This window comes from Dromiciops gliroides, chromosome 1, assembly GCF_019393635.1.
Source record: "Dromiciops gliroides isolate mDroGli1 chromosome 1, mDroGli1.pri, whole genome shotgun sequence".
NCBI classification, from domain to species: domain Eukaryota; kingdom Metazoa; phylum Chordata; class Mammalia; order Microbiotheria; family Microbiotheriidae; genus Dromiciops; species Dromiciops gliroides.
This window is the reverse complement of record NC_057861.1, coordinates 481,839,738-481,864,054: the sequence shown is the minus strand read 5'-3', so window position 1 is coordinate 481,864,054 and position 24,317 is coordinate 481,839,738. Positions and strand designations below refer to the sequence as shown.

The window sequence follows — 24,317 nt, the reverse complement described above, 5'->3', positions numbered from 1 at the left end:
CAGTTGTCTGTTATGATGTGCTTAATAGTTGTATTTAATTGAACTAAATCTTTATTTTCCTTTGTTTTAACATACTGGAAAAGCCCATGCTTTTGGGTTGAATGTGCTTAAAAAAGAATGAGGTCAGATACATTTATACGTGGCTCTGTTGTACCTCACTTTTAAAAAATAACATCTTCAAAAAAAATAATAACATCTTCTATGCTTTATTAATATTTATCCACTGGGGGCAGCTAGGTGGCGCAGTGGATAGAGCACCGGCCCTGGAGTCAGGAGTACCTGAGTTCAAATCCGGCCTCAGACACCTAACACTTCCTAGCTGTGTGGCTCTGGGCAAGTCACTTAACCCCAATTGCCTCACTAAAAAAAAAAAAGAAAAAAAAAAAAAAAAGAATATTTATCCACTGAAGTACAAAAGTTTGAAGCAACACTAGCTTTAAGTGGTCCCAAATAGTACCAAATTGCATTCTCTTTAATAATATCACTCAGTCAAGAGGAACAGATAAATATGAATTTAAGAGCAGAAACAGTTCAGGTATGAAGAAGAAAATCTGCTATCTCTTTTTTATGATGTGCTAGAAATTAACCGTGATCAATTTTAAAACATACAATCATTTTTCTCTGACTACCTGACATTTTTTCTTTTTACCAAGTATAAAAGCATATTAAATTATGATTATTGATTAATAAGATTTATGGTTCTTGCAGAACTTAACTATAAATTATTTATGATTATTTAAATTAGCTATTTATCATAACAATGCCACAAATTAGTTTATTACCATTGCCCCACTACTTTCTGAAGGAGGAAACACACAAAGTTTCAGCATCATCACATGGAAACAGGTTCAGATTCTATTGTAAGAAACTGTAATAAAGTAACATTTATATGGTAATAATAACATGTACATAGTACCTTAAAGTTTGTATAGCACTTTACAAATATCACTTATCTTCATAAGAATCCTGGGAAGTGGTGTTCTTTCTATCCCTAATTTAAAGAAAAGGAAACTGAGATATGCTATGCAGGGCTATGCAGTTAGTAAAAGTCTAAAACCAGGGTGGAACTCAGGTATTCCTGATTCTCAGTACTCTATCCACTATGTGATCTGGTTTACTCAATAGTAAAAGAAGCCGAGATGAGAAAGGATATGAGACTCCCTCTTTATCAGAGCTTCAAGTATGTTTCCAGCCACCACTCAGTAATATCCTAAAAGTTGTGCTATTTATCTTCTCATTGAACACAAAGATACAAAGAGTCCATGGTACAGAAGGAGAAGAAAGTGGGTAGTGTAACAGAATCATTCTCAGCACTTGCTGCATACAACGTGAATGTTGGGACAGTCACCAGATTCAGGGTTGAATCTGTGAAAGCTGGTAGACACAACAGTGGCTTATGGGCAGAAAATTAACTGTTATTATTAGCAATAATAATTCACGAGGTTTATCATTCATTTTACACTGTTAAAATGGGTTGGATTGGAGTCAACGAGACTGGGCTTCAAATTCTACACCTGACACTTATAGCTAGCTGTCTAGCCACTGGCACTGTCTGAGAGCCTCAGTTTCCTGCTCTATAAAATAGAGATAATGAGATCTATCTACTTACCTCAAAGAGTTGCTGGGCTCAAATGAGATCATGTATATAAAATGCTTGCAAATATAAAAACACTACTAATACGATAAGAATTTAATAAACAGTAATAATAGTCACTGACATTTACATAACAACCTAAAATTTGCAAAGTGCTTTGTGTTGATTATCTTGAGTCTCACCAGAATCCTATGAGACAGTTACTACCATTATAATTATTCCTCCCCTGTACTTGGCACTGTGGCTGTGAAGACAGAAATAAGGCATTTCCTGAGCTCAAGAGGCTTCTGTTCTTTTTTTTTTTCTTTTTTAGTGAGGCAATTGGGGTTAAGTGACTTGCCCAGGGTCACACAGCTAGTAAGTGTGTGTTAAGTGTCTGAGGCCGGATTTGAACTCAGATACTCCTGACTCCGGGGCCAGTGCTCTATCCACTGCACCACCTAGCTGCCCCGAGGCTTCTGTTCTAATGAAGGAAAATAATATAAACATAGAGAACTCAATATAAAATATATAAAAATAAATACAGACTTGTCTTATTTTATGGAGGACACCAACAACAGAGAGTCAGGAAAGGCTTTATGTTGGAGTTATCAATGGAGCTGAGTCTTTAAGTATACCTGGGATTCTAAGAGGGAAAGAGGAAGGGGAGCACTTCAGCCATGAAGGATAGCTTCTCCAAAGGCAGAAAGCTTAAGATAAAAAGCCTGATGCATTCAGAAAAATTAAATGAATTCTTCCTTTTTCTGAGCTTAGATAGGATACAGGAAAGTAGAAAAAAGAGAGCACTAGACTAGGATCTTAAGTCCTGACTCTGCTACTTAATACTGTGGCTGTATCTCTTAACCTTTCTGGGACTTAAGTTTCGTTTGTGGATAAAATGATATTATAAAAACACCTACAAGAATGTAGTAAAGGAAAGACTAGGATTTTAATACTGAACCTATCACTGGGGTGAAATCATTTAACCTTTCTCAGCCTCAGTTTCCTCATCTTTAAAATGAAGTGATTGAATTAGATAATTGTTGTGATCTCTTTCAGTTCAAAATCAACCATCCTATAACCTGCAACCTATAACTGCAAATTAGCAGTTGACTAAAAATGACTAAAAAAGGTCAGTCTCGGACAAAAGACAAACAGTTGTACTCATATATCAAAAACTCATACAGAGACCTGACCTACAGAAAACTATCTTAATAAAGACTGTGCCTTCTTTTATTCTCCTGGTTTGAGATGATAAGAAAACAAGGAATGAAAAGACAGGGATGTATTTTAGAGAAATTAATTAATGAGAAAATGACAAGGTTTCCTCAAAGGCCAAGTCCATCTAGATTTCTGCAAAGAGGAGAAGAGGGCTTACAAAATAAATTGTGCTCTGACAAGGCAATTTTTTCATTCAGTCATTCATTTAACAAACTTTTACCAGGCACAGGGCTATTTGTACAGCACAAGATAAATTCTATATCATACACAGGATCGTGAAAGTATGAGTGAGAAGAGCAAGCAAAAAGAATTAAGGAGCCTAATAAAGGCAAAAATTTCCAAAGTTATTTGTAACCATCCATTAAATTACTTATTAATATTGTTTCAGAACCCATCAGTACCATGGCCAGCGATTGTGATATTCACAAGGTGACCGGTTCAGCACTGAGAATAAGGGATAGCAATGGAACCCCTCAGTTAAGCAGCTTTGCTAATGGTAGTGACAGGTTGGGGTGGAGTTATAAGAGATACCTAAGGAGCAAGGAAAGCCTGCTACTGTTGCCTATAGACTGGTCAATTAGGTTGGTCATCCTTCACTTATGTCCTTAGGTGTTCTGGATTGTTCAAAGAGCTCAGCTGAGTAAGACTACTGCATCGTATAGGTTTCCTAAGAAAAGAATTCCATATGTGAATTCATTTTAATGTTTATTGCTTTAGTTGTGTTTGGTGCTCACATGGAAGATTTGTATAAAGGAAGAGTATGTAATGAGAAGAGCTTTCAGATACTGCTTCAGCTGTATTTCAGAGACAGTATTTTGGGTTTTGTTGTTTGTTTTTTGTTTTCTGCATCAACCTATATTCATGCATATATGAACTCTACGTGGGAATACCCTACTAGGGCATTTTTGAAAAGCAAAGACATAGCCTTAACACATAGATCCACTAAAGACAGTAAATGGCTAACAGAAATTAGTCATTGTCTTTCATAGGATACTTTACATAAAGAGAAGATGGTTAAGCAATACATTCTACTGAAATAAACTTATCTTCTTTGTCTTCACCCTCTGCCTGAAGCATCATACAAGAGATTTCTAATGGATAACAACTTTAAAGCTCTACGTGGACTTCTTTTTCATTATTATTATGTTAAACACTAAATGTTATCTCCACAAGGATCTTGACTTGGCTTCATGCCCTGGCAGAATACAGGAATTTTTAGCTAATGAGGGCCTAGAGGTTTTACAAGACCACAGGAGTTTTCAAAATATTCTTACATATTCATAATAGTTAAATTAATAGATCTGATGCCAGATGTAAAGTGGCATTTTATGGGTAACTTTAAAAGGTACTAATGGGGCAACTTTTAAAGCAGCTTTAAAATATGTAGCTTTGAACTTAATACAAAATCATGTAGGCTTTTGATCTTTTGTTATGTATACACTATTCTGCAGTGAACTGATTGGAAAAACTTGGTCTTCCCTATTCTGCCCCCATCCCTACCACCATCTAGCAGACTTTGGGCATCTCTCACCCCACTTCCACCAAAAGAAATTTAGGCTGAATATATTTTTTTAATCTTTAAAAATGATAATAATAAAAAATTTTCCCTTTGACTTGCTGACAAAGTTCATAGCACTTGCAATGGAAGAAAATAAATCTTCCTTCTGTAATATATTATATGCCCATAGATGAATTTAAATACTTTTGCAGAGCCTATAATTCCACTGATCTCAGGCTGCTGAAGAATAAACAGAATAAACATGGAAAATAAGAATAATCAATGACTATTTATTGAGAATGGACCAGGGGGTGAAAGTAGGGGATGCTTGCAGCACGTACATAGCAGCATTATATTCTCAGAGAGGGCACAGTTGTCACTTACCTTAAGGAATGTATAATTCTGATAAAATATCAAGAAAAGGGCATTTACAGACATACATCCACAAAGGAAATGTGGGGATATAGACAGACAAAGCTAGTCACATGTACACAAACACTTGTACATAGGATGTGATTTTATACACACATTGTATATGTGTCTAAGCATGTGTATAAATGTGTACATTTACAGATACACACACATACATGCACACACATACATTTTGATGTTGTTGTTGAGTTGTGTCTAACTCTTTGTAACCCACATGCATAGATATGTGGGTATAAATAATTGTACCATACCAAAGCATGTTATCAAACAGTACAATAAAAGTACTGTCATAAATCACTTCTCTATTTAGTGAATTCAATTATGTTGCACATCAAATTATGCTGAGTTTTCAGAATGTGTGTGCCATGGGTCACCATCATGCCAAAAATCTACTCCATGTGTCAGAGGGTCATCTATTTATAGCCGGGACAGACTACAGCAGCTATCTAGTCCAAAACCCTCATTATTTTCAAATTGATGAAACAGAGGCTGTTAGGTATGTGATTTACCCAAGGATGTCCAGAGACTAAATAGAAGCAAAGGTCCCGAATCAGTGTTCTTTTCCCTATACTCTATTGTTATGCTTAGCTCAATAACAGTATTATAAAGTGGGATTTTAACAAAGTATCCCCTGGTTCAAAGAATACTTATGCCCATATAAATTGAAGAGATATAATTTTTTGGAGGGATGGCATATTAAGCTTCCTTAGGAGCTACATGAAAATGGTAGGAAGGTGAATGAAATCTTGATGAATAAGATGGAAGAATTTGGGAAAAGAAATATAAGGATGCTTTCTTTGGAATGGCAGCCAATCTACACAAGGACAACGTATCGCAATTAGTGAAATAGTTGGTCATGGGGAAAATGAGATAAGCAGTCCACCCTAATGCAAATTTTGGTTTATATTCAACAGTAAACTGTATGGTACATTCAGGCTATTGTTAATAAGTAGGCAAAATGGGATGACTATGAAGGGCTCTCACCACATTAGATGCTCATTTAGAGGGTACTCAGTATGGTAGGGAGAAAGGAACTCAGTGGCACAAAACTGAGCAATATGATACCAAAAAAGTGAGTTTCAGGGGGGAAAAGTCCACTGGTCAATATGTAATTAGATTATGATTGTGCTATTATTTCATTTTTGACGAAATTTCTTTAACTGATTGCTGCAATATTCATAAGCTGATGTTAATACAACAAAACAAAATCATATTGGGCATCCCAAAGGGACAAAAATATTCTTGCTCTTATTTATTACTTTTAACTGTTTGCTCTCAATCATAATTGCTACTTATTTTTAAAGTTTTTTTGAAGCACTAATTCTACACTAAGCTGCTCAATTTAAAAAGAAATCAAATAAACAAAGTATAAGATGGAAACAAAGTATTGAATATCAAGCACAAAATAACTGACCCTCATATAGCATTTTAAGGTTTGCAAAGAACTTTTATAGATATTATCTCATTTTGAACATCACACAAAAAATTGTGAGGTTATTATACTTGCCCCACTTTACAGGTGAGGAAAATGAGACAAGAAAGGATAAGCAATTTGTATTGAAGGAAGAAATTAAAGCAGAATCTCCCCTTACTCCAGTTTCAGCATTTTTTGCAACACAAAAATGCTAAACATTACAATCTGCAGATTGTTGAGGGACACTAATAGTACTATTCCATATTTTATGTGCATGTACTTACATGTATATACATATATACACACATAAATACACATATATGCTTCTATGGCATGATTTAACAGACGTTACAGGTAAATTGATATATCCATCTTATACCCCCTACATCTAGAACAACTTGTACACAGTGTATGATTATCAAATAATTGTTTGATTTGAATTTACAGAAACACATAAGGAGTTTCAGTAATAATTTGACAATAAAATGAAACCTATTATTTTATGAACTGTGTTTTTATTGGTATAGAGAATTCCCAGATAAAGAAACTCCATCTACCAAGGCAGATGAGCTCTATCTCTGAAACTTATAATCTTAGAAAATTATCTAAGAACAGAGTCACTTACATCAGCCACATGTCACTTCCAACATTACTGAGTGAGGCCCAAATGAGATTAAAATATAACTGGGAAATGTTACAAAACAAAATTTAAAATATGTAATAAAACATAGATAACACTAGATTTTAAAATGAAGTCATTATGTTGTCTTGAGGGACCCTTCTGTATGAGCTAGTGAAACCTCCTTTTTTGTTTTGTTGTGGTTTGGTGTGTTTTTTGTTTGTTTGTTTGTTTTGTGTGTGTATGTGTATGTGTGTGTGTTTTGTTTTGTTTTTTAGTTTGACACCACTGGTCTAGAATACAAAGATGCTAAGTGCTTGCCTGTGGTTACATAGCCAGTATATGTCCGAGGTGGCACCAGAATGAGTCTTTCTACCTGAGGCTAGCTCTCTATCTACATTAGACCATCAGCATTTATTAAGTACTATAATGTGCCAGTCACTGTGCGATGTGGTATGCTATGCATTCTTTTAATGTGCTATGATCTCTATTCCTCTAGGGCCCTTCTAGTCTTCATGGTATCCAAGTGGACATATTTTACCATTTCATCCAATACACTTAATAGCTCATATAAAAGTTATTGGCATATCAATTTATTTCATGATTGCAAAGGCAGCAAAAAAACAAGAGGGCCAAGTAAATTCATATTATGCTATTCCACCAGCCCACATAAACAAGCAGAGAGCCCAACATTTCTTTCATTTCTAACATCTTGTTATTGAAATTTCTTTCAAGATGATTTATTCTTTAAGAAGACAGAAGCAAATATTTGAAATTTTAAATGGACTATGCCATTCTCTGTCTCAATAAAAGATTAATCTGCCCTTGCAGACTTCACAATCTAATAGGGAAGATGCTTCATGATTATATTCATATTTATAAAACTGCTCAGGAAAGAGGGATTATTTGTCCAATATATTACTCCCTATTTGTTGGTATTAAAAGGATAATATATTAAAATATTTGACCAAGTATATTAGTGAATGTTTTATTTTTCCAAACCAATTCCTAAAACTCTCATGTAAAATGTAGGTGTTCCCTCCCCTCCTTTGATAGACAGTGAAATTCAGTGATGGCATTTTTCTAACCTGGGGGATTTTCAACAGAAGTTAGCATTAACTTTTTTTCAAAAGTGACAACTGGGGGCAGCTAGGTGGCGCAGTGGATAAAGCACCAGCCCTGGATGCTGGAGGACCTGAGTTCAAATCCAGGACTCAGACACTTGACACTTACTAGCTGTGTGACTCTGAGCAAGTCACTTAATCTACATTGCCCTGCCTCCCCCCTCCTCCTTCCTTGTGATTCTATATATCTCATTTTATGCATTTAAAAGCATTATTCTGAAACACAGGATTCACCAGAGGATCTACTTACAGAAAACACACACACACACACACACACACACACACACAGTTTAAAAGTCCTTTCCTAACAATTTTAGGGTTTTGGTTTTTTCTTCAGTTCTTAGAGATATTGGAAAAAGAATTCCAGTTTTGGTAGGGGTTGAACTAAATAATTTCTGAGGTCATGCCAACTCAAGGTTCTATGATCTGTTTCTCCCTTGTTTTTCTGCCTTCATGCCAGAATATATAAAAAAAATATTCTTTGGTGTTTGGGAAGATTTTCAAGAACTTTTATTCCCTTTTAACTTGCTTAGCTAATATATTCCAAAACAAAATCAATGATGTCAAGGCAAGTAACTGAAAATCTCATTTATCTTGTTCCCACCTGTCTGAAATGTGTGTATATATGTGTATATGTATGTAAACTAACTTGTATGAGAATATCCCTCCAACTTTAGGAAGATAAGTAAACTAATGCATTATTGGTGGAGCTGTGAATGTATATAACCAATCTAGAAAGCAATTTGGAATTATTTAAATAAAGGGACTACAAATATCCATTCCCTTTGCCTGGGAGAGTCCACTGTTAGACATATACCCCAAAGAAGTGGCTGACAAAAAGAAAGATTATATATATTTATATATATATATATACAAATATTTATAATGCCACTTTTTTCTGGTAGCAAATAATTTGAAACAAATTAGATGCCCATTGTGGGGAATGACTATACAAACTGAGCTAATGAGTAAGAAGAAGAAAAAGAAGCATGGAAAGATTTCTAGCAACTGATGCAAAGTGGAATGAGCAGAAACAGAAAAAATAAACAGTGACTGCAAACATGTAAATGGAGAAAATAACCACAAAATAATCAAAGGTGAATGTTACAAAAACAGACATGAGAAAACATCTATCCTCTCTCCTTTGATGAAGTGGGGTTCCATGAATATGGAACATTGGATATATTTTTCACTGTGTTAATTGGTTTTACTGAATTGTTCCCTCTTTTTTATTGTTATAATGGAGGACTCTTTGGGAGGGGTAAGAGAGGAATATAAGGAGAAATTTGTAAAATATATCATTAGAAATGTTTTTTATCAAAAAAAAAGACAATGTCTTCAATATTTCTATAAAAATAAAGCTGTGTTCCCATTTACATAATAAGATGACCTATTATATACTGATCATATCATATAGTTATTTAAGATGGCAAAACAATCTCAGAATAACAAAAATCACAGGACACAGAGAAGGCAATGGAAACATGCAGAGTTGATATAAATAAGCTGTAGGAAGTTAGCAACAAAGACGCTGAAAAGTATATCAGCAAGTAGAATGTAAGGAGTATTGGATCTAGAACCAACTGTTAGAGGAAATGGATTCAAATCTGGTGTCTTTCATGTATTATCTTTGTGACTCTGGACAAGTTACATAATCTGTCTCCACCTCTTCTCATCTTTTAAAGGAGAGAGGGGAAACATTAAGATTTCTAAGTTCCCTTTCAAGTTCTAAATCTATGACCTCATGATCATCAAAGACAAGTTTGGTGAAAAAGAATGGGTTGGGCATGTATCAGTTATGGAGAACAACAGAAAGGCAATCCTACTACTTCATTAGTACCCTCAAATTACTTTTAAGAAGAAAATTAGGGTCTCTGTTCTTTGGGTTGGATCAACAAAAAGACAGTTGAGAATTGCATGGAATGGGAAAGAATGAGGAGGTATAATTTGTATTTAGTGGAAAGAACATCCATGGCTATGAGATCTATTGAAAATTTAAACCACTGGGCATGGAATGAATTCATTCTGTATCTTTTACAATCACTCAATGAGAATTCATAAAGCATCTACTATGTGCCAAACATGGAGGATATGAATAAAGGAACAGGAGAATGCTGGCAAAAAAATCCCTGCTCTCACAGGTTAGTGGGGAAAATGACATGGAAAGAAATATGCATCAACAAGGTATAAGTAGGATAAAATGGTGATTAAGTAGAAGCACTGATTTGTAGACAGCCTTCTCAAAAAATTTGGCCACAAAAGGGAAGCAAAATGGGATAATCAGTGGAGATGGACAGATCAAGTGAGGATTGTTTGAGGATGGGGAAGAGAGGAGCATATTTCTAGGCAAGGAAAAGTTGCAGATAAGTAAGAGCATGGAGATGACAAAGGGAGTGATCTGCTTGAGAAGACAGACTGGAACAGAACCATGTGCATGTAGAGGAGTTGGCCTTTGAAGGTGAGAAAGAGAGGATATAGTGCAGAAGGCATCTCTGTGATATAAGATGAGGATGAGGAGAGAAGAAGGACTTCTTGAATGGCCACAATTTTATCAGCAAAAATAAGAGGCAAAGTTCTAAGCTGATGGCGCGATTGGTGGAAAACCCTTGGGAGGATTGAGGAAGGATGAAAAAGTTTAGAAAATCTTCTATATGATGATAGAAAGTCAATTAGGGAAGTATAAAAGGATTGCCCCCCTATTTTTTCACTTAACACTTAGCATGTTTTCATTAACAAACTAAATTAAAACCATTTAAATGACCTACATAGTTAAATGTATATTGATTTTCCCCAACCCCTTCATTTATTTGGGAAAAAATATAGTCATATGTTTTCAGTTTGGCCACTTCCAAGAGAAGTGCCAAGGTGAAGTAGATGCACAAAATGTATCATGTGCTTCCAGCTTAATGGACGACCTGAACTAGAGGATCATAGACATTCCTTCCAGTGCTGAAAATCTATCTATTTAATCTCTATAAAGGGAATAAGAATTGATTGAGTGTTTACTATGTGCCAGGCACTATGCTAAGAGCTTTATAAATATTATGTTATTTGCTCCTCACAATATCCCTGTGAGGAGGTGTTATTACTAGCCCCATTTTAGAGCTGAGGAAACTGATGCAAAGGATAAGTGACTTGCCCAAGGTCACACAGCTACTAAAAGTGTGAGGCCAGATTTGAATTCAGATAGTACTGATTCCAGGCCCAGTACTGTATCCACTGTGCTATCTAGCTGCTTTTATAACATTCTTTGAACATAATATTCAGCCTCAATAAAGAGATGCATCAAATAGGGAATGTCACAGGGGCTATATTGAAAATGTAGCTCAGTGTCTAGGGGAGTAAGAAGAACCATATGAATTACAGTTGGGAGCTCTTAAAATCATGTGATCATATGATCATAGATTTTTTTTTAATGCAAGGAACTTTATAATCTTCTAGTTCAATGCCTTCAATTTTTCATTGAAACGGTGAGATCCATGCCTATAAGCTAGTCTCATGCGAGGTAGATGGCAAAGTTAGTATCTGAAGCAATTTGCTATGTGTCCAAATCTGGTATCCTTCCCACTACATAAATGCATAAGCAAGCATTTGATCTGTGATGTCAGCTATTCAGAAGAAGTCATTTTAAAATCTGCCTCAATTCAGGCTTGGCTACCATTATTTGGTGACTAAATATTAGCGCTCTGCACAAGGGACTTCTCTCAAAAAGCTCAGGGATATCTAATAATGGCCCTGATTTCAAAAGACTTGTTTCCTACTTAATGAGTCACTGTTAATATTGTATAACTTTCAGAAGTTTGTGGTTTCCAAATTTGGTCTCCGATCCTAGAGAAAAGAACATTTTGACCTTGTAAATTTTTAAGGAGGAAACAGGCCAAACAAATGGTAACATGTGCTAAAACCTAAGCCCGTAGGGCCTAAGAGGACTGATGACTTCTCAACCAAGCAAGGATGTGAGAGACGTGACAAGTCATTTTCACCTCCATCCCTCCAACTAACCTTTTTCATGGAAAATATGCAGCCAGGCTATGGTTTTAAAATAGGAAACAAAGAGTACTACGGAGTGACTTTCATGATTTTTTTTTAAATTAAGGATTAAATGGTTTGGTTAAGATTTTGAAGCATATGTTTTCTGCTTGTACAGAAAACAAAATTCATAGGGAAAGAGCCACCAAAAAACTATCTTCTAAAACCTTGTAAAAGTCAGAGATCTTATTAATTCAAAATAATACCTAACTCTTAGTAAGACTGCTTTCTAGATGTTTACCTTCTAGATAAAACTATTCAGAGATTTGGGGTAGGAGGGAAGCAGAAAAAGAGGGAAATATTTTTGCACAGGATCAATGTTTCACAGCATTTAAAATATATCACACCATTTTTGATATAGGCTGTCACACATAGTAAATACTTCTGAAAGATGAAGAACTTGAAAACACCCACTAAGATTTAAGCATAAAATAAGGAAAGGCTGAATGAAAAATGAAACCAACCAAATAAATGCCCTTCAGCATACAGTTTAAAAATAACACATTTATAAGCAATAAATCTACACACACAAAAACAAGACAAACGTATACACATATGTATACCTTCACAAATCATAATTTTTCATCTCTTAGAAACACCTACAAGCTTTTTTAATGAAACGTCAGTCCCAAGTTTCCACAAAACACAATCTAGAAACAATAGCTCTGAGAAAAGTAGTCTAGTTATCATAATGATGCAATTGAGGAGGCCAGACAGTCTGTCTTGGAACATGGTGTAACCATAAAAAATTTACATAATACAATAGTAGTAGGGGGAATCCCTGCTATATTCTTTTCTACATCCTTGCTATAAGACCACTTCATAGATAAAACTGGATTATAGAAAGGGTCCTTTCAGTACTTCTGAAACTAAATGCTTTTGGAATGGATCCAAAATAGATTCTCCCAACAGTTAACTCTAAATTCTGGGAGGAAGCCCATTAAAATGTAAAGACCTGGATTCAGGAGATCTGGCCTCCTGTTCTGGGTCTCCCATGAATTAGCTGTGTGACCCATGAATAAATTGCTTTACCTCTCTGGCCCTCAGTTCCTCATGTGTAATGAGAGGTTATAAACAGATGATGCCTGAAGTCCCTTCCAGCTCTATGAATTTGTATTTAATGTTGAAAATCCTGTATTAATGTTGACTGATTATCTCATTTCTGGATTATTCATGTGCCTTTTATCTTATTCTTCATCTTCCAACCATCTTTTCTATGGTTTTCCTACTAGCCTGTGAGCACTTCTATTGGGACAGTGAGTAAAGGGAAGAGAACAGAATTAAAAGTAAAATGAGTCACCAACTCTTAAAAAGGTTTGGTGGGTATGTATAAGGATGATAAAATGAAGAGTTAATGAGAGGTTTGGGAATTATCTTAAAATGTTATTTTCATGCTCTCTCTGGTACATCTTCAGTAAAGTTAATATCAAGTGATTTTATGATTAATATGAGAAAGCCCATGAGAAAATGAAAAGTAACTGAAGATTAAGAAGTATCACATGAGAGTTTTGTGGTTAAAATGATTCAAATGAGGGGAGAGCAGAGTGAAGAAAGAAGAAGGCAGAAGGAGAGGGGGCCAGCTCTGAAAGGTTTTTTTTTTAAGTACTCAAAATCAGATTGAGTTAGAAAGTGATTGATCCCTATTGAATTACAATAGCTCCAAGGGCCACCAAAAGGGGATTTAAATATATATATATATATATATATATATATATATATATATATATATACACACACATATATATACACATATATATATACATATATATATATACATATATATTTAAATCCAGGGCGGTAAATAAGAATTTTAACATTAACTATAAATTGGTTGTTTTCTGAAGATCCAAAAATGGACAAAACTAGAAATGCTACAACACACAAATAGCAATATGATATGATAGCAAACACCAAACATGGGCTTGGGTTTGGCTCTTGATTCTTAACATTTAGGAGCTGTGTGACCTTGGTCAAATCAATTAATCTTTTAATGCCTCAGGAAACTCTCTAAATCTATGTTTTACAGGATAAGAAGAGCTGGTTTTCTGTATTGGAAGATTTTCCTCACTCAGAGCTCTCTATTGCTGTGAAAATCACAGGTTCCAACAAAACAAATACACCAACAAAATTACAGTACAGTGTGTCTTAGAATCAACAGGGCAGGGAACAGTTAGATGGTGTGGTGGATAAAGCACTGGCCCTGGATTCAGGAGGACCTGAGTTCAAATTCGGCCTCAGGCACTTGACACTTACTAGCTGCATGACCCTGGCCAAGTCACTTAGCCCTCACTGCCGGGGGCAGGGAGGGGGAGGGGCAGGAAGAATCAACAGGGCAGGAGTTGCAATTTCTAGAAGGAAGAATTCTTCAACACTGACTTTCCAAGAAAATCCTTTCTTCCCTCAGTGGGAGGACAGATTTCCTTTTCACAGTGCCTACACATGCCTAGTTAACACTGTATAGTTAGGGAGTAGTTTAGAAACTCATTAGCACAATCATTAGTATGACTATCATTTTTGTTGTCAATAAATGGTTTACAGATAAATCAATGCTTGTATAAAAATTTTTGTTCTAACTTGTAGACAGAAAAATATCTGATGGTGCACAAATTCTATATAGTTCTTTACAGACTCTGACATATTATTTCTCAATATGGAATAAAAAAGATTTATATAGAAACTGAAAGGCATGGATACCACCCTACTCCCTATTCCCATTTCTGTCTTACCTCTGAAAGCATCTTTGGCATTTACCAAAATCTGGTATTTAGTAAGCTTATCCTATAGAACTGACATGAGAAACTGTCTTGTTTTCTCTATGTAGACGCTTTAAACATGAGTTAACATTCAAGCTAAAATATACTTTGTAACACTGTGTCATGGTCTAAAAACTACAATATTACAGCTTAGCTTTGTTTAGCCAAGATGAATAGCCAGACAATAAAGGAGGTAACCAAAGTTGTGGGACCAGACCACAAATGTACAGTGCTTTTTGTTTCGAGAACAGTACATTCTTAGCAAGTTAAACTTATATCCAACTTTCAACAAGGAAGTCACTCAAGGATGTTTCACTATCAAAATTCCAATGAGGAATACAGTACTGTTATTGTATTTTTAAATTCTCTATTGGGAAAGTAGTTTTCTCAAGGTTAAAACATAGTATTATTCACTTAACAAATGGATGAAACAGAAGACTAAAGGTTTCAACAGTAAAATCTACTACATAGAATATGCTTTGTAATTTTAATAGGAATTAAAGACAAAAGTCAGATTCATTTTACAGAAATCCATCTTACAGGCTCTTTCTTAAAAGGCATCTTGTGTATATATAAAGCAAAGTAGCCTTGTACTAGTCTTTCAAATAAAAGACTTAATCATATCTTTAACTTTTTGTCTAAAGATGACATATACATACACATCTCTCTCTGTGTGTCTCTGTCTCTCCTGTCTCTCCTGTCTATCTCTGTGCATCTCTCTCTGTCTCTCTGTCTTCTTATGTCCTAATTAGTAACTTAGTGATTTTTGGAGATATTTCAGAAAAAACTGACACTCAAACACCTGAATTTTAGAAATGATTAAATAAACAGATCTTGAGTGGAAAGAGTACTGAAGAATTAGAAAGCTGAAATACAAATCTGGCTTCACCTTTTCCTTCTTTGAGGCCTTATCTGAGTCACTTAACCCCTTTGCTTATCTGTAAAATGGGATAATCAAATTTTGAATATTTACCTCAAAGGGTTTTTTTTGAAAATCAAAAGAGATGAATAGATATAAATTGTTTTTTTAACCATATAGTACTATACAAATATGATTTATTGCTATTGTTTTATCATTGTTTGTTATTATTATTAATTATTATTAAATTATACCATCATCATCATCAGATCCCTCTCTCACACAAAGGGATAGCTTGGGAACAATTTAGAACTAAAATTGTTCCAGAGTACAATATAAAACAAAAAGAAATTTCACCAGTATTCCAGTAATGCTACAAAAAATAAAGGAAAACATGTAAAATAAAGACAGACACTCAGAGTCAAAATAAAGTCAGGTAGAACATTCATGACCCAAAGGGGTCAAAAGTCTTCAAAAATTTTAAATTATCTTTCTCACTGGGCCAAATATACACAGGAGGCACTTCAGCCTCAAAGTTTTTCTTCCCCAGTTCGAAGGCACACAGAATGAAAAGTCCCACTGGAGAGCCTGCAAAGCACCATAATGGATGGCCTCTACAAACTGCATACTTACCATACTTTCAGATTTTACAGCTCTTGCATTCGCTAAAGGAACAAGTCATTAAAAAGCCACTTTGAAAATACAATAAAGACCTTCTTCTCTGATTGTGACAACCTTCCATCAAATAAAAACCTAAGGTCGATGCTTCAACAGCAGGATATTTACTACCAGCTCCAGACATTTTAAACAGGGCAATGAACAGAGTGGGGGAGGGAAGGAGGAAATAAGGCACGCACACACACACACACACACACACACACACACACACACACAAAGGAGGAAGGGGTTTGGGATTTTTTTTTAAGCTGCAACTTAGGTGGTTTGCAGGACTTACCCTGTATCTCAGCCACCACCATAGCAATGAAAAACAAATGGAATCATCAAAGTAAATATCGTTCTGTTCCTCTAGCTATGTTACCCAAGAAAACAATGCTAATAAACCCAAATGAAGAAATGAATAAAATCTATTATTCTGCAGACTTGACGTTTTATCATATTATCTCTTCTGCCTAGTTTTCCAAAGGAGTTAATTAAAACATTTTATTCTGCTAACCTTCATTTTTGTATAAGAATTGGGACCTCCATTAAATCCCAGGCTAAGAAATAGGCAGAGAAAAGTAAATTCCTTTAATACACTGAAACAGATTATCAGAACAATAAATTGATTTTTATTTTCTATTCCTCATTCTTCACTTCCATGATACCAAAACTTGTCCTCTCAGAATCAAACATTCTTGAAAGGTCATAAATTCTCCTGAAAAATAACAATTTGGAGTATTTCATATTGCTTGCTCTATAAGAAGAAAATGTTAGAGACCCAGGCCAGATAGAAAAGTGTTCAACATGGATTCTTTTCATTGTCTGTTATGTTCAAAGTGATGGATAACAATCTACACTTACAAAATGTGAAGTTTCTTACTGATATTCACAGATCTAAAAGACCACCCAAGGTCATGTTGCATTAGGGTAGCATAGCTTCCTACCAAAAGGATGCTTTAAAGGCTGTCTGGTTATAAGCTTTTCTTGGGAAAAGCCTCCTCCTCTGAACTGCGTAGATCTATAAATATATAATCATATCTTCTTGGTGATTATTAAGCAGTTAAATGTATATGGGGGAGAGAAAGGGACACTTTAACAATCAGTCAGATGGACAATAAAAAAAAAATAAAAGATGCCCTCTAGCCCATTCATTTTAGATCTCTCTCTCTCTCTCTCAAATCTCATTGAAGAAGATTGTTTTCTATCAATCTTGTCCCTTATTTGTGGGAAAATCAGATGGATGGTATTTAATTCATTCCTAAACATCAGCAGTCTAAATGGTAATCCAGTCACCTAATAAAACTTTTTATTTTCCAAAAAGAGGGTAGCTTAAAACTGAAGGAATTCGAATCATAAGACTTAAGGTTCCCTTTGTCCAGTATTTTTCCTGTTACAGTGTGTAACACATGCATATCATTAAGAAGAGCCACACACCTCCTCAAAACAAAATTCAGGGCAAAGTGCCATCTGCTCCAAGTAATTCTTTCCTTGCAGTTTTTATGTTCAAGAAAATGTTAAAAACCCACATACTTGAAGAACAAGCCAACTCATCCAATTTTGTTTTCAAAAATACTTTTCAAATGACTTTAAAACTATGTTATTATAAGGAATCCATGTTAATAGAGATCTATAAGAAAATGTCCAATGCTTAGAAATCAGAGATATCTAAATTCCCTCCCTCTTTACATTTACATTCTTAAATGTGCGTGTAAACACACACACACACACACCTTTTTTCTCCAGACGAAAATGACAGGAATAACTACTATATTCTTTATAATTCATTTTTTTAAAAATCTCTTGGATTTACTATATTTTCCCCTAAAACCCGATTTTAAAGGGAGTCTCTTAAATAACACAGCAATTCTGCTGACGTGTAACTTAGAGCACGAAGTTGTTTCAAAAGTGATTAATTCAGGAACATGCTGGCTAATGGGCTACTTGGCCCTGCCCTTCCCAGTACTCCTCATACTACCCCCCTTTATCCAGGATTTCTGCCTCTCCTACCTGAAACTCCATAAAAATAAACATTCAATCAAAGTCCAATCAGTCTGCCAAGTAGGTTCACAAAAGCTTCCTTGAACAAGTGAATAAAACAAGGAGCCTTCTCCCTACTCAATGGCTCAAGCCTGCATTTCCTCAGGGCAGGAACTCCTTTGGAATTATTTTAGTTGCTATGCTACACAGCCCACATAGATGATCATAGATTTTGAGCCGAGAAGATATTTCACAGGCCATCTAGTACAATCACCTTATTTTACATATGAGGAAACTGAGGTCCTGAAAAATTAATCAACTTCCCAAGATCATAATAATATGATAGATCTTAATAAGTGGTAGAACTGGAAGTCACTTCCCTGAGCCTCAGTTTCCACATCTGTAAAAATAAAAGGGCTGGAGTAGATGATGTGAGAAAGCCCCTTCCAGCTCTAGATTTACGATGATGTTATTGTATTCTGAATCCAAATTCAATATCATTTCCACTTTGCCATGCTTGATACAAATTAATAACAACAAAAATAAAAGCATTTTACCAAGAGCCCAATCAGCCATTTATTTTAACACTAAAAGACAAACAGACAAACAATGTTCTTTTGTTTATAACAACAAAATGTGAAAACTCTAGAGACTCCATTTCCATTCCTAAATGGAATAGAAGAATGAGCAGAATATGTTTTAAAAAGAACTCCTGGGGCAGCTAGGTGGCGCAGTGGATAAAGCACTGGCCTTGGACTCAGGAGTACCTGAGTTCAAATCCAGCCTCAGACACTTGACATTAGCTGTGTGACCCTGGGCAAGTCACTTAACCCTCATTGCCCCGCAAAAGAAAGAAAGAAAGAAAGAAAGAAAGAAAGAAAGAAAGAAAGAAAGAAAGAAAGAAAGAAAGAAAGAAAGAAAGAAAGAAAGAAAGAAAGAAAGAAAGAAAGAAAGAAAGAAAGAAAGAAAGAAAGAAAGAAAGAAAGAGAGAGAACTCCTGTGCTTCTCCCTCCCCGCCCCCCCCACTATATTTATGGCTCTAATCTAGCATGTATGGGTTTTGGGAACTCATACCACTTATTAAGTGGAATTAGTAATCTAACAACTGATTCCATGATACTTTTCAAGGGATTATTTTACCATGGAGAAAATGATTTGATATAACAAAGTCTTGCTATAGAAATTGTACATTATTGGGGCACTGAGATCAAAGTAGTGAGGAGGGCACTAAATTTGGAATCAAAAAAGAAGTTCAAATCCCAAAACCTCAAACACTTGACTGTGTGACCCTGAATAAGTCATCAAACCTTTTTGTGCCTCAGTTTCCTTATCAACAGAATGGAGGGGCTGGACTCCTGAACTCCCTAGTCCATTCACTCTCTAAATCTATGATTGCAGAAAGATTGACTTAACTGTGGTGGCAGGTTTAAAGGTAAAACTCCCTAGTGCTAACAGAAGGTCACTGGAACACTTGGCAGACATTCATTCTACCACAATCTTGGCAAGCAGTAAAGTATGAAAATAAATAATTATCAAGTACCATCCAAATTCATGAAGTTTAAGTACTTTTAATAAACAAGGCAACATAATCAATTAAAAACTATATAATTAATGTTGGACAGAGATTACTTTCACTTAATTCAACCTTTCAAAGTACTTTTTGGTTCATCTTCTTATTTCTTATTTCATGACTAAAATTATTATGCTACATATGCTGCTGAATAGTAAGGTGTTTTATCATTTCTGCTAGATTTTGAACTCCATGAGGGCAGAGATAACATCTTAGTGATCTTTCTATTTCTCCTAGGGCTTGTACAATTCTTTTTACATAGTAATCACTTAAGAAATGAATTATTGAATGAATGACTGTGATAATTTAATAAGCCTGGCCAAACAACTTAACATTTTTATTTGACAAAATGTTTTTAAGTATGCTCCAGCATGTAGGTGGCACAGTGGGTGAAATATTGGACCTAAATTCAGGAAGACAAGTTCAAATCTTTCCTTAGACACTCATTAACTAAGTGATCCTAGACAAGCCAATTAACCTCACACATCTATAAAATGGGGATGATAATAGTACATAGTTCACAAAGTTGCTGTGACAATCAACATTTGTAAAGCTTCCAGCATACTTTAAGTGCTGTAAATGCTATTATTTTTATCATCTCTAAATAAAAGGTGAAGTGATACAATATCAAATATTCAAGATACAGCTAAATATTTGCTGTTATTTATTCACAGCACCCAAATTGTTTGGGTACTTTGAAAAAAATTGTTCCCAGGTACATGATTTTTTAATGAGAAACACTCTGATCTTAAATTATAGCAAACAACCACAGACATACCAAATGAGTGGACTGGAGCTTAAAAAAAGTTTTTTTTTAAGACCTAAATTCAATTTTAAAAAGTAAAAATGGTATGTGTAAGAAAATGATAAATTACTTGACAATGCATTTTCATTTACTTTTTAACAAGATTTGTTTAAAAGAAAGGTAGGATACTATGACTATAAAGGCTTTTGCATACATTGTTTGGTTTTTTTTTTAGGCTGCAAAAAACATTAGTGGGATCTACACCTGTATGAAACAAGAGAAATGCAATAGATGGAAGTGGGTTTATGTGGTGGTAACTGAATCTGAAAGCAGCTTGGGTATAGCACTGGGTAGGTATGTGGTACCGAAATGGAATTTTCTAGGATGACATGGTGGAGAACACGGTGGGATGAGGATTCTAGAGACACCAATTCTAGTTTTGACTGCCATTCATTTGCTCATGTAACTTTGGCCAAATCACTGAACTTCTCAGGCCCTCAGTTTTTCATCTGGAAATAAGAGGTGTGGCCAAAGATTCTTTAAGTTTCTTTCCAACTCCCAACACTATGAGTTCAAACAAAGGTCTCAGGATCAGACTTGGTAACAAATTGATTGCTGTAGTTTCTTAAAATCTATAAGCCAAAAGGAACTCATGAACAAGCACATGCATGCTGAGAATGTCCCTCAGAGATTTTAAAATACTAATAACACTTGAGAAGAATAGCTCACTCAACTTCTTTTGCCCACATTCTAATTAGCAAGTTATGAAAGTTATGATACTCCTAATTTATCACCATTTTAGGTAGTAAAATACTAAAATCTATCACATGGAGAGGAGATATGTGGCAATATCAGACTATGTCCTCTTCCTTGTGCTTCTAATAGAAATGCTGATTAATTCAGTTCAAGTTAATTCAATTCAAAGAAAAATTCTTAATAGCCTATTTTGCACAAGGCGCTTTGCTAGGCCTCAAGAATAGAAAACCCAAATTCAAACTATCTCATATCACAAAGAGCTTACAAATCTACTAAACCAGTGCAAGGAGGGGGATTTTGGTGGCACTTGCCATGCATTCACTGTCATTTCATTATCATTGGTTTTCCAGATTAACTAGTAGATCAAAATTAACCTGTTTGAGACCTTTGGATTCCAAAAATAGTTGGGACTGCTAGGTGGTGAGTACCCTGTTAGAGCCTGTATTCCAGTCAAAGTTTACCATCTGATCAAGTAAGTTTTTGGTTTGGGGTTTTTTTTGTGGGGGTCAAGTAAGTTATAGACAAGACTACCATGTTGGCTGGAGAACAGGATCAAAAAACCTTTAAATTTCCATCCAACTCTCTAATTTTATGATTCAGCAATTCCAAAGACCAAGAACATTCTACTGTTTCCTCCAGAAGAGAAATTTTTAATATCAGGAACATTCAAGAAACAAATACCCCATTCTCCGATTAAAAAGAAAAGAAAACAACTATAAGTTACCACCCTTCACAAGACAGATTAGATTCTCTGGATAGATAAGAAAATTATATTTACCCTTTTATAGTAATGATAAAAGATCAAGAGTGTACCTCATCCTGCCTTTTCTTCTTTATGATTTAACCTGAATTAATTTCATAGATTCATTTACTTTTTTTAAATCTAGTCATACTGGAAAACAATAAAAGGTAACCGGCAGGTTTAACAATCTCAAGAAAAATAAAGGGAGTTAGGGAAGGAAGCTCTAATGAGCAGACAGCAATTTCAATTACTGTTCCGATGACCCATCATGCTAGGACATACAGCTTTCCCTGGACAATATGAATCACACAAATATGACACATGAAATACTACAGATTCACTAGCAACTTCCTTTTCTTCAATACCTTTCCTAAACTGTGTCCATTTTATATATTTTATTGATTCATTCATCCCCCCCACCCCCTCCAATGTATGATCCATCTAAAGAAAAACTTAAGTCTGAAAACCAAGGGGGAAAAGAAAAAACAAACAAAAAACCACTCACTTCAGATTTAGAAGACATGTTTTCCTCCATGTCAGAGTCATTGGGATCCACAATATCATCAAAGGGGGGCAAAGTTGATTTCTTCTTCTCTGATGTGTCACCTTCCATTTTTACCTTTCCCATCTTGACATGAGATTTCTCTTTTGTAGGTTTTTTCTCAGCAGAACAAGTGAGTATAAGTGGTGGGGCACTAGAAAAACTTTTAAACAAAGCCTCCGAGCTGCTTTTTTTCCTTTTTTTGGCTGCAAGGTCCTCAGACTCTGAAACAGGGGGCCTTTTACTGGGGGCTTTTTTGTCTTGCGGCTGCCCACCTGTGATGGTAAGTAAGCTGCTTTCATGTTTTGGCTCTTTTGACATGGGTTTAGGTTCCTTGAAGGCCATCTTAGGAACGATTTTTTCTTCTTTTAGTGGTTTGTTTTCTTTGGGTTTCTTAGAGGATTCTTTGGAAGATTTGTTATGTTCCCTGGAAGGTTCTTTGAAGGCACTTTTATGTTCTCTTGAGTCCTTAGGAGGTTTTTCCTTATGTTCCTTTGATAACTTGTGAGGTTTTGAGAAACTGTTACCACTGGTGCTGCTGCTATTTGTATGGCTACTCCTATTGGGGTCCTGCAAAAAAGACAAGCACAAATCTGTGAGGCTCCTGAAGCTGAGGACAAAGGCAGAACTACTCCCAGTTTCCTCTGCACATAATGGTTACGTTGTGATTTCTCTCAAACTAATCTTGTGGACACCAAGTTCCCACAATATGATAAGTGGGCAGAGAACAGAACAGACTTAAGAAAAAGTGGGATGGAACTGTCTAGCAAGCTAATGAGATAGGAGAAACTAACCCAGGGTCACTATCCTAGGAACAACGTGTAGTTTTATAAAACCTTTCAGTGATCCTGGGAGCGCTACAAGAGTTCTTAGAATAGCAACTAGCCTGACCCCCTTCTTCCTGCAGATAAAGGAAACTGAGATTCAGAAGGTTAAGTAATTTGCCCAAGATGACCCAGGAAGGAATTAGCAGAGCCAGGTTTGGAACTGAAGTTCACTAACTCAAAATTCAGTGTGTGCCTTTCAAATTAAAATAGCAAAAGTTATAGTCTGATGCAAAGGTCTGATAAAAAGTATTAATTTTTTTTTTAAAAAGCAAGTTCTGTTCTAGTTTACAAAGTTCTCTAGGTAATGAAAATGTGTTTTAAGAATTTTTATTACTAATTCTAATACATAACATTTTTAAATCTGACCAAGTACTTTCCTCACAACACCCTGTGAGGTAGGTAAGACAAAGAAGTTATAAGCCTTGTTCAGGGTCATACAATCAATCAATCAACAGATAGACTGGGATTTGAACTCCAGTTTCCTGCCTCCAGGTCCAGCTCTTTTAGATTTCCAAATTAGATCAGTAAATTAAGGCAAAAATAAACTTGGACACTAGTGTCTTTAACAAATTAATGCACACTCGCTCCCTTAAGAGATTTTATAAATATTATCTATTTTTTATACTCTTGTAAAGATCAAAGACAACCTTTCACTTTAAAGACAGAAATGTGATTTTATACTTACTATATGCACAGGCATTTATTTTCCCAATAAAAATCACAAATGAACCAAATTAGATCCTTAGCATGTAAAACTGGGTAATCAACAGACACCCAGTGGAGCTGTGCCATCCTTACCTTTATCTTCTTAACTGATACCAGAGGAAAATGAAAGGATAAGTTTTGCAAGTAGAATTTGCTTCTCCTGGCATGCTTACTATGTTTGATCTTTAATTCACCTTTTCCTGTTTTAAGTCCAGTGATATGTAAACCAAATGTGTATAGCAGCAACCTCAAAAAAGTCTACTAGACATATT

At 35.3% G+C, this 24,317-nt stretch overlaps 1 protein-coding gene across 4 annotated transcripts in view; it reads right to left on the bottom strand.

Annotated features, from left to right (window-relative positions):
• MLLT3 (MLLT3 super elongation complex subunit) overlaps positions 1-24,317 on the bottom strand; it is a 294,509-nt gene that overhangs the window by 68,438 nt on the left and 201,754 nt on the right. For all 4 annotated transcript variants that reach the window (XM_043977572.1, XM_043977575.1, XM_043977574.1 and 1 more), the window contains one exon: positions 22,478-23,083. In XM_043977572.1, coding sequence (XP_043833507.1) covers positions 22,478-23,083 — 606 coding nt within the window. The remainder of the gene's footprint in view (positions 1-22,477; positions 23,084-24,317) is intronic.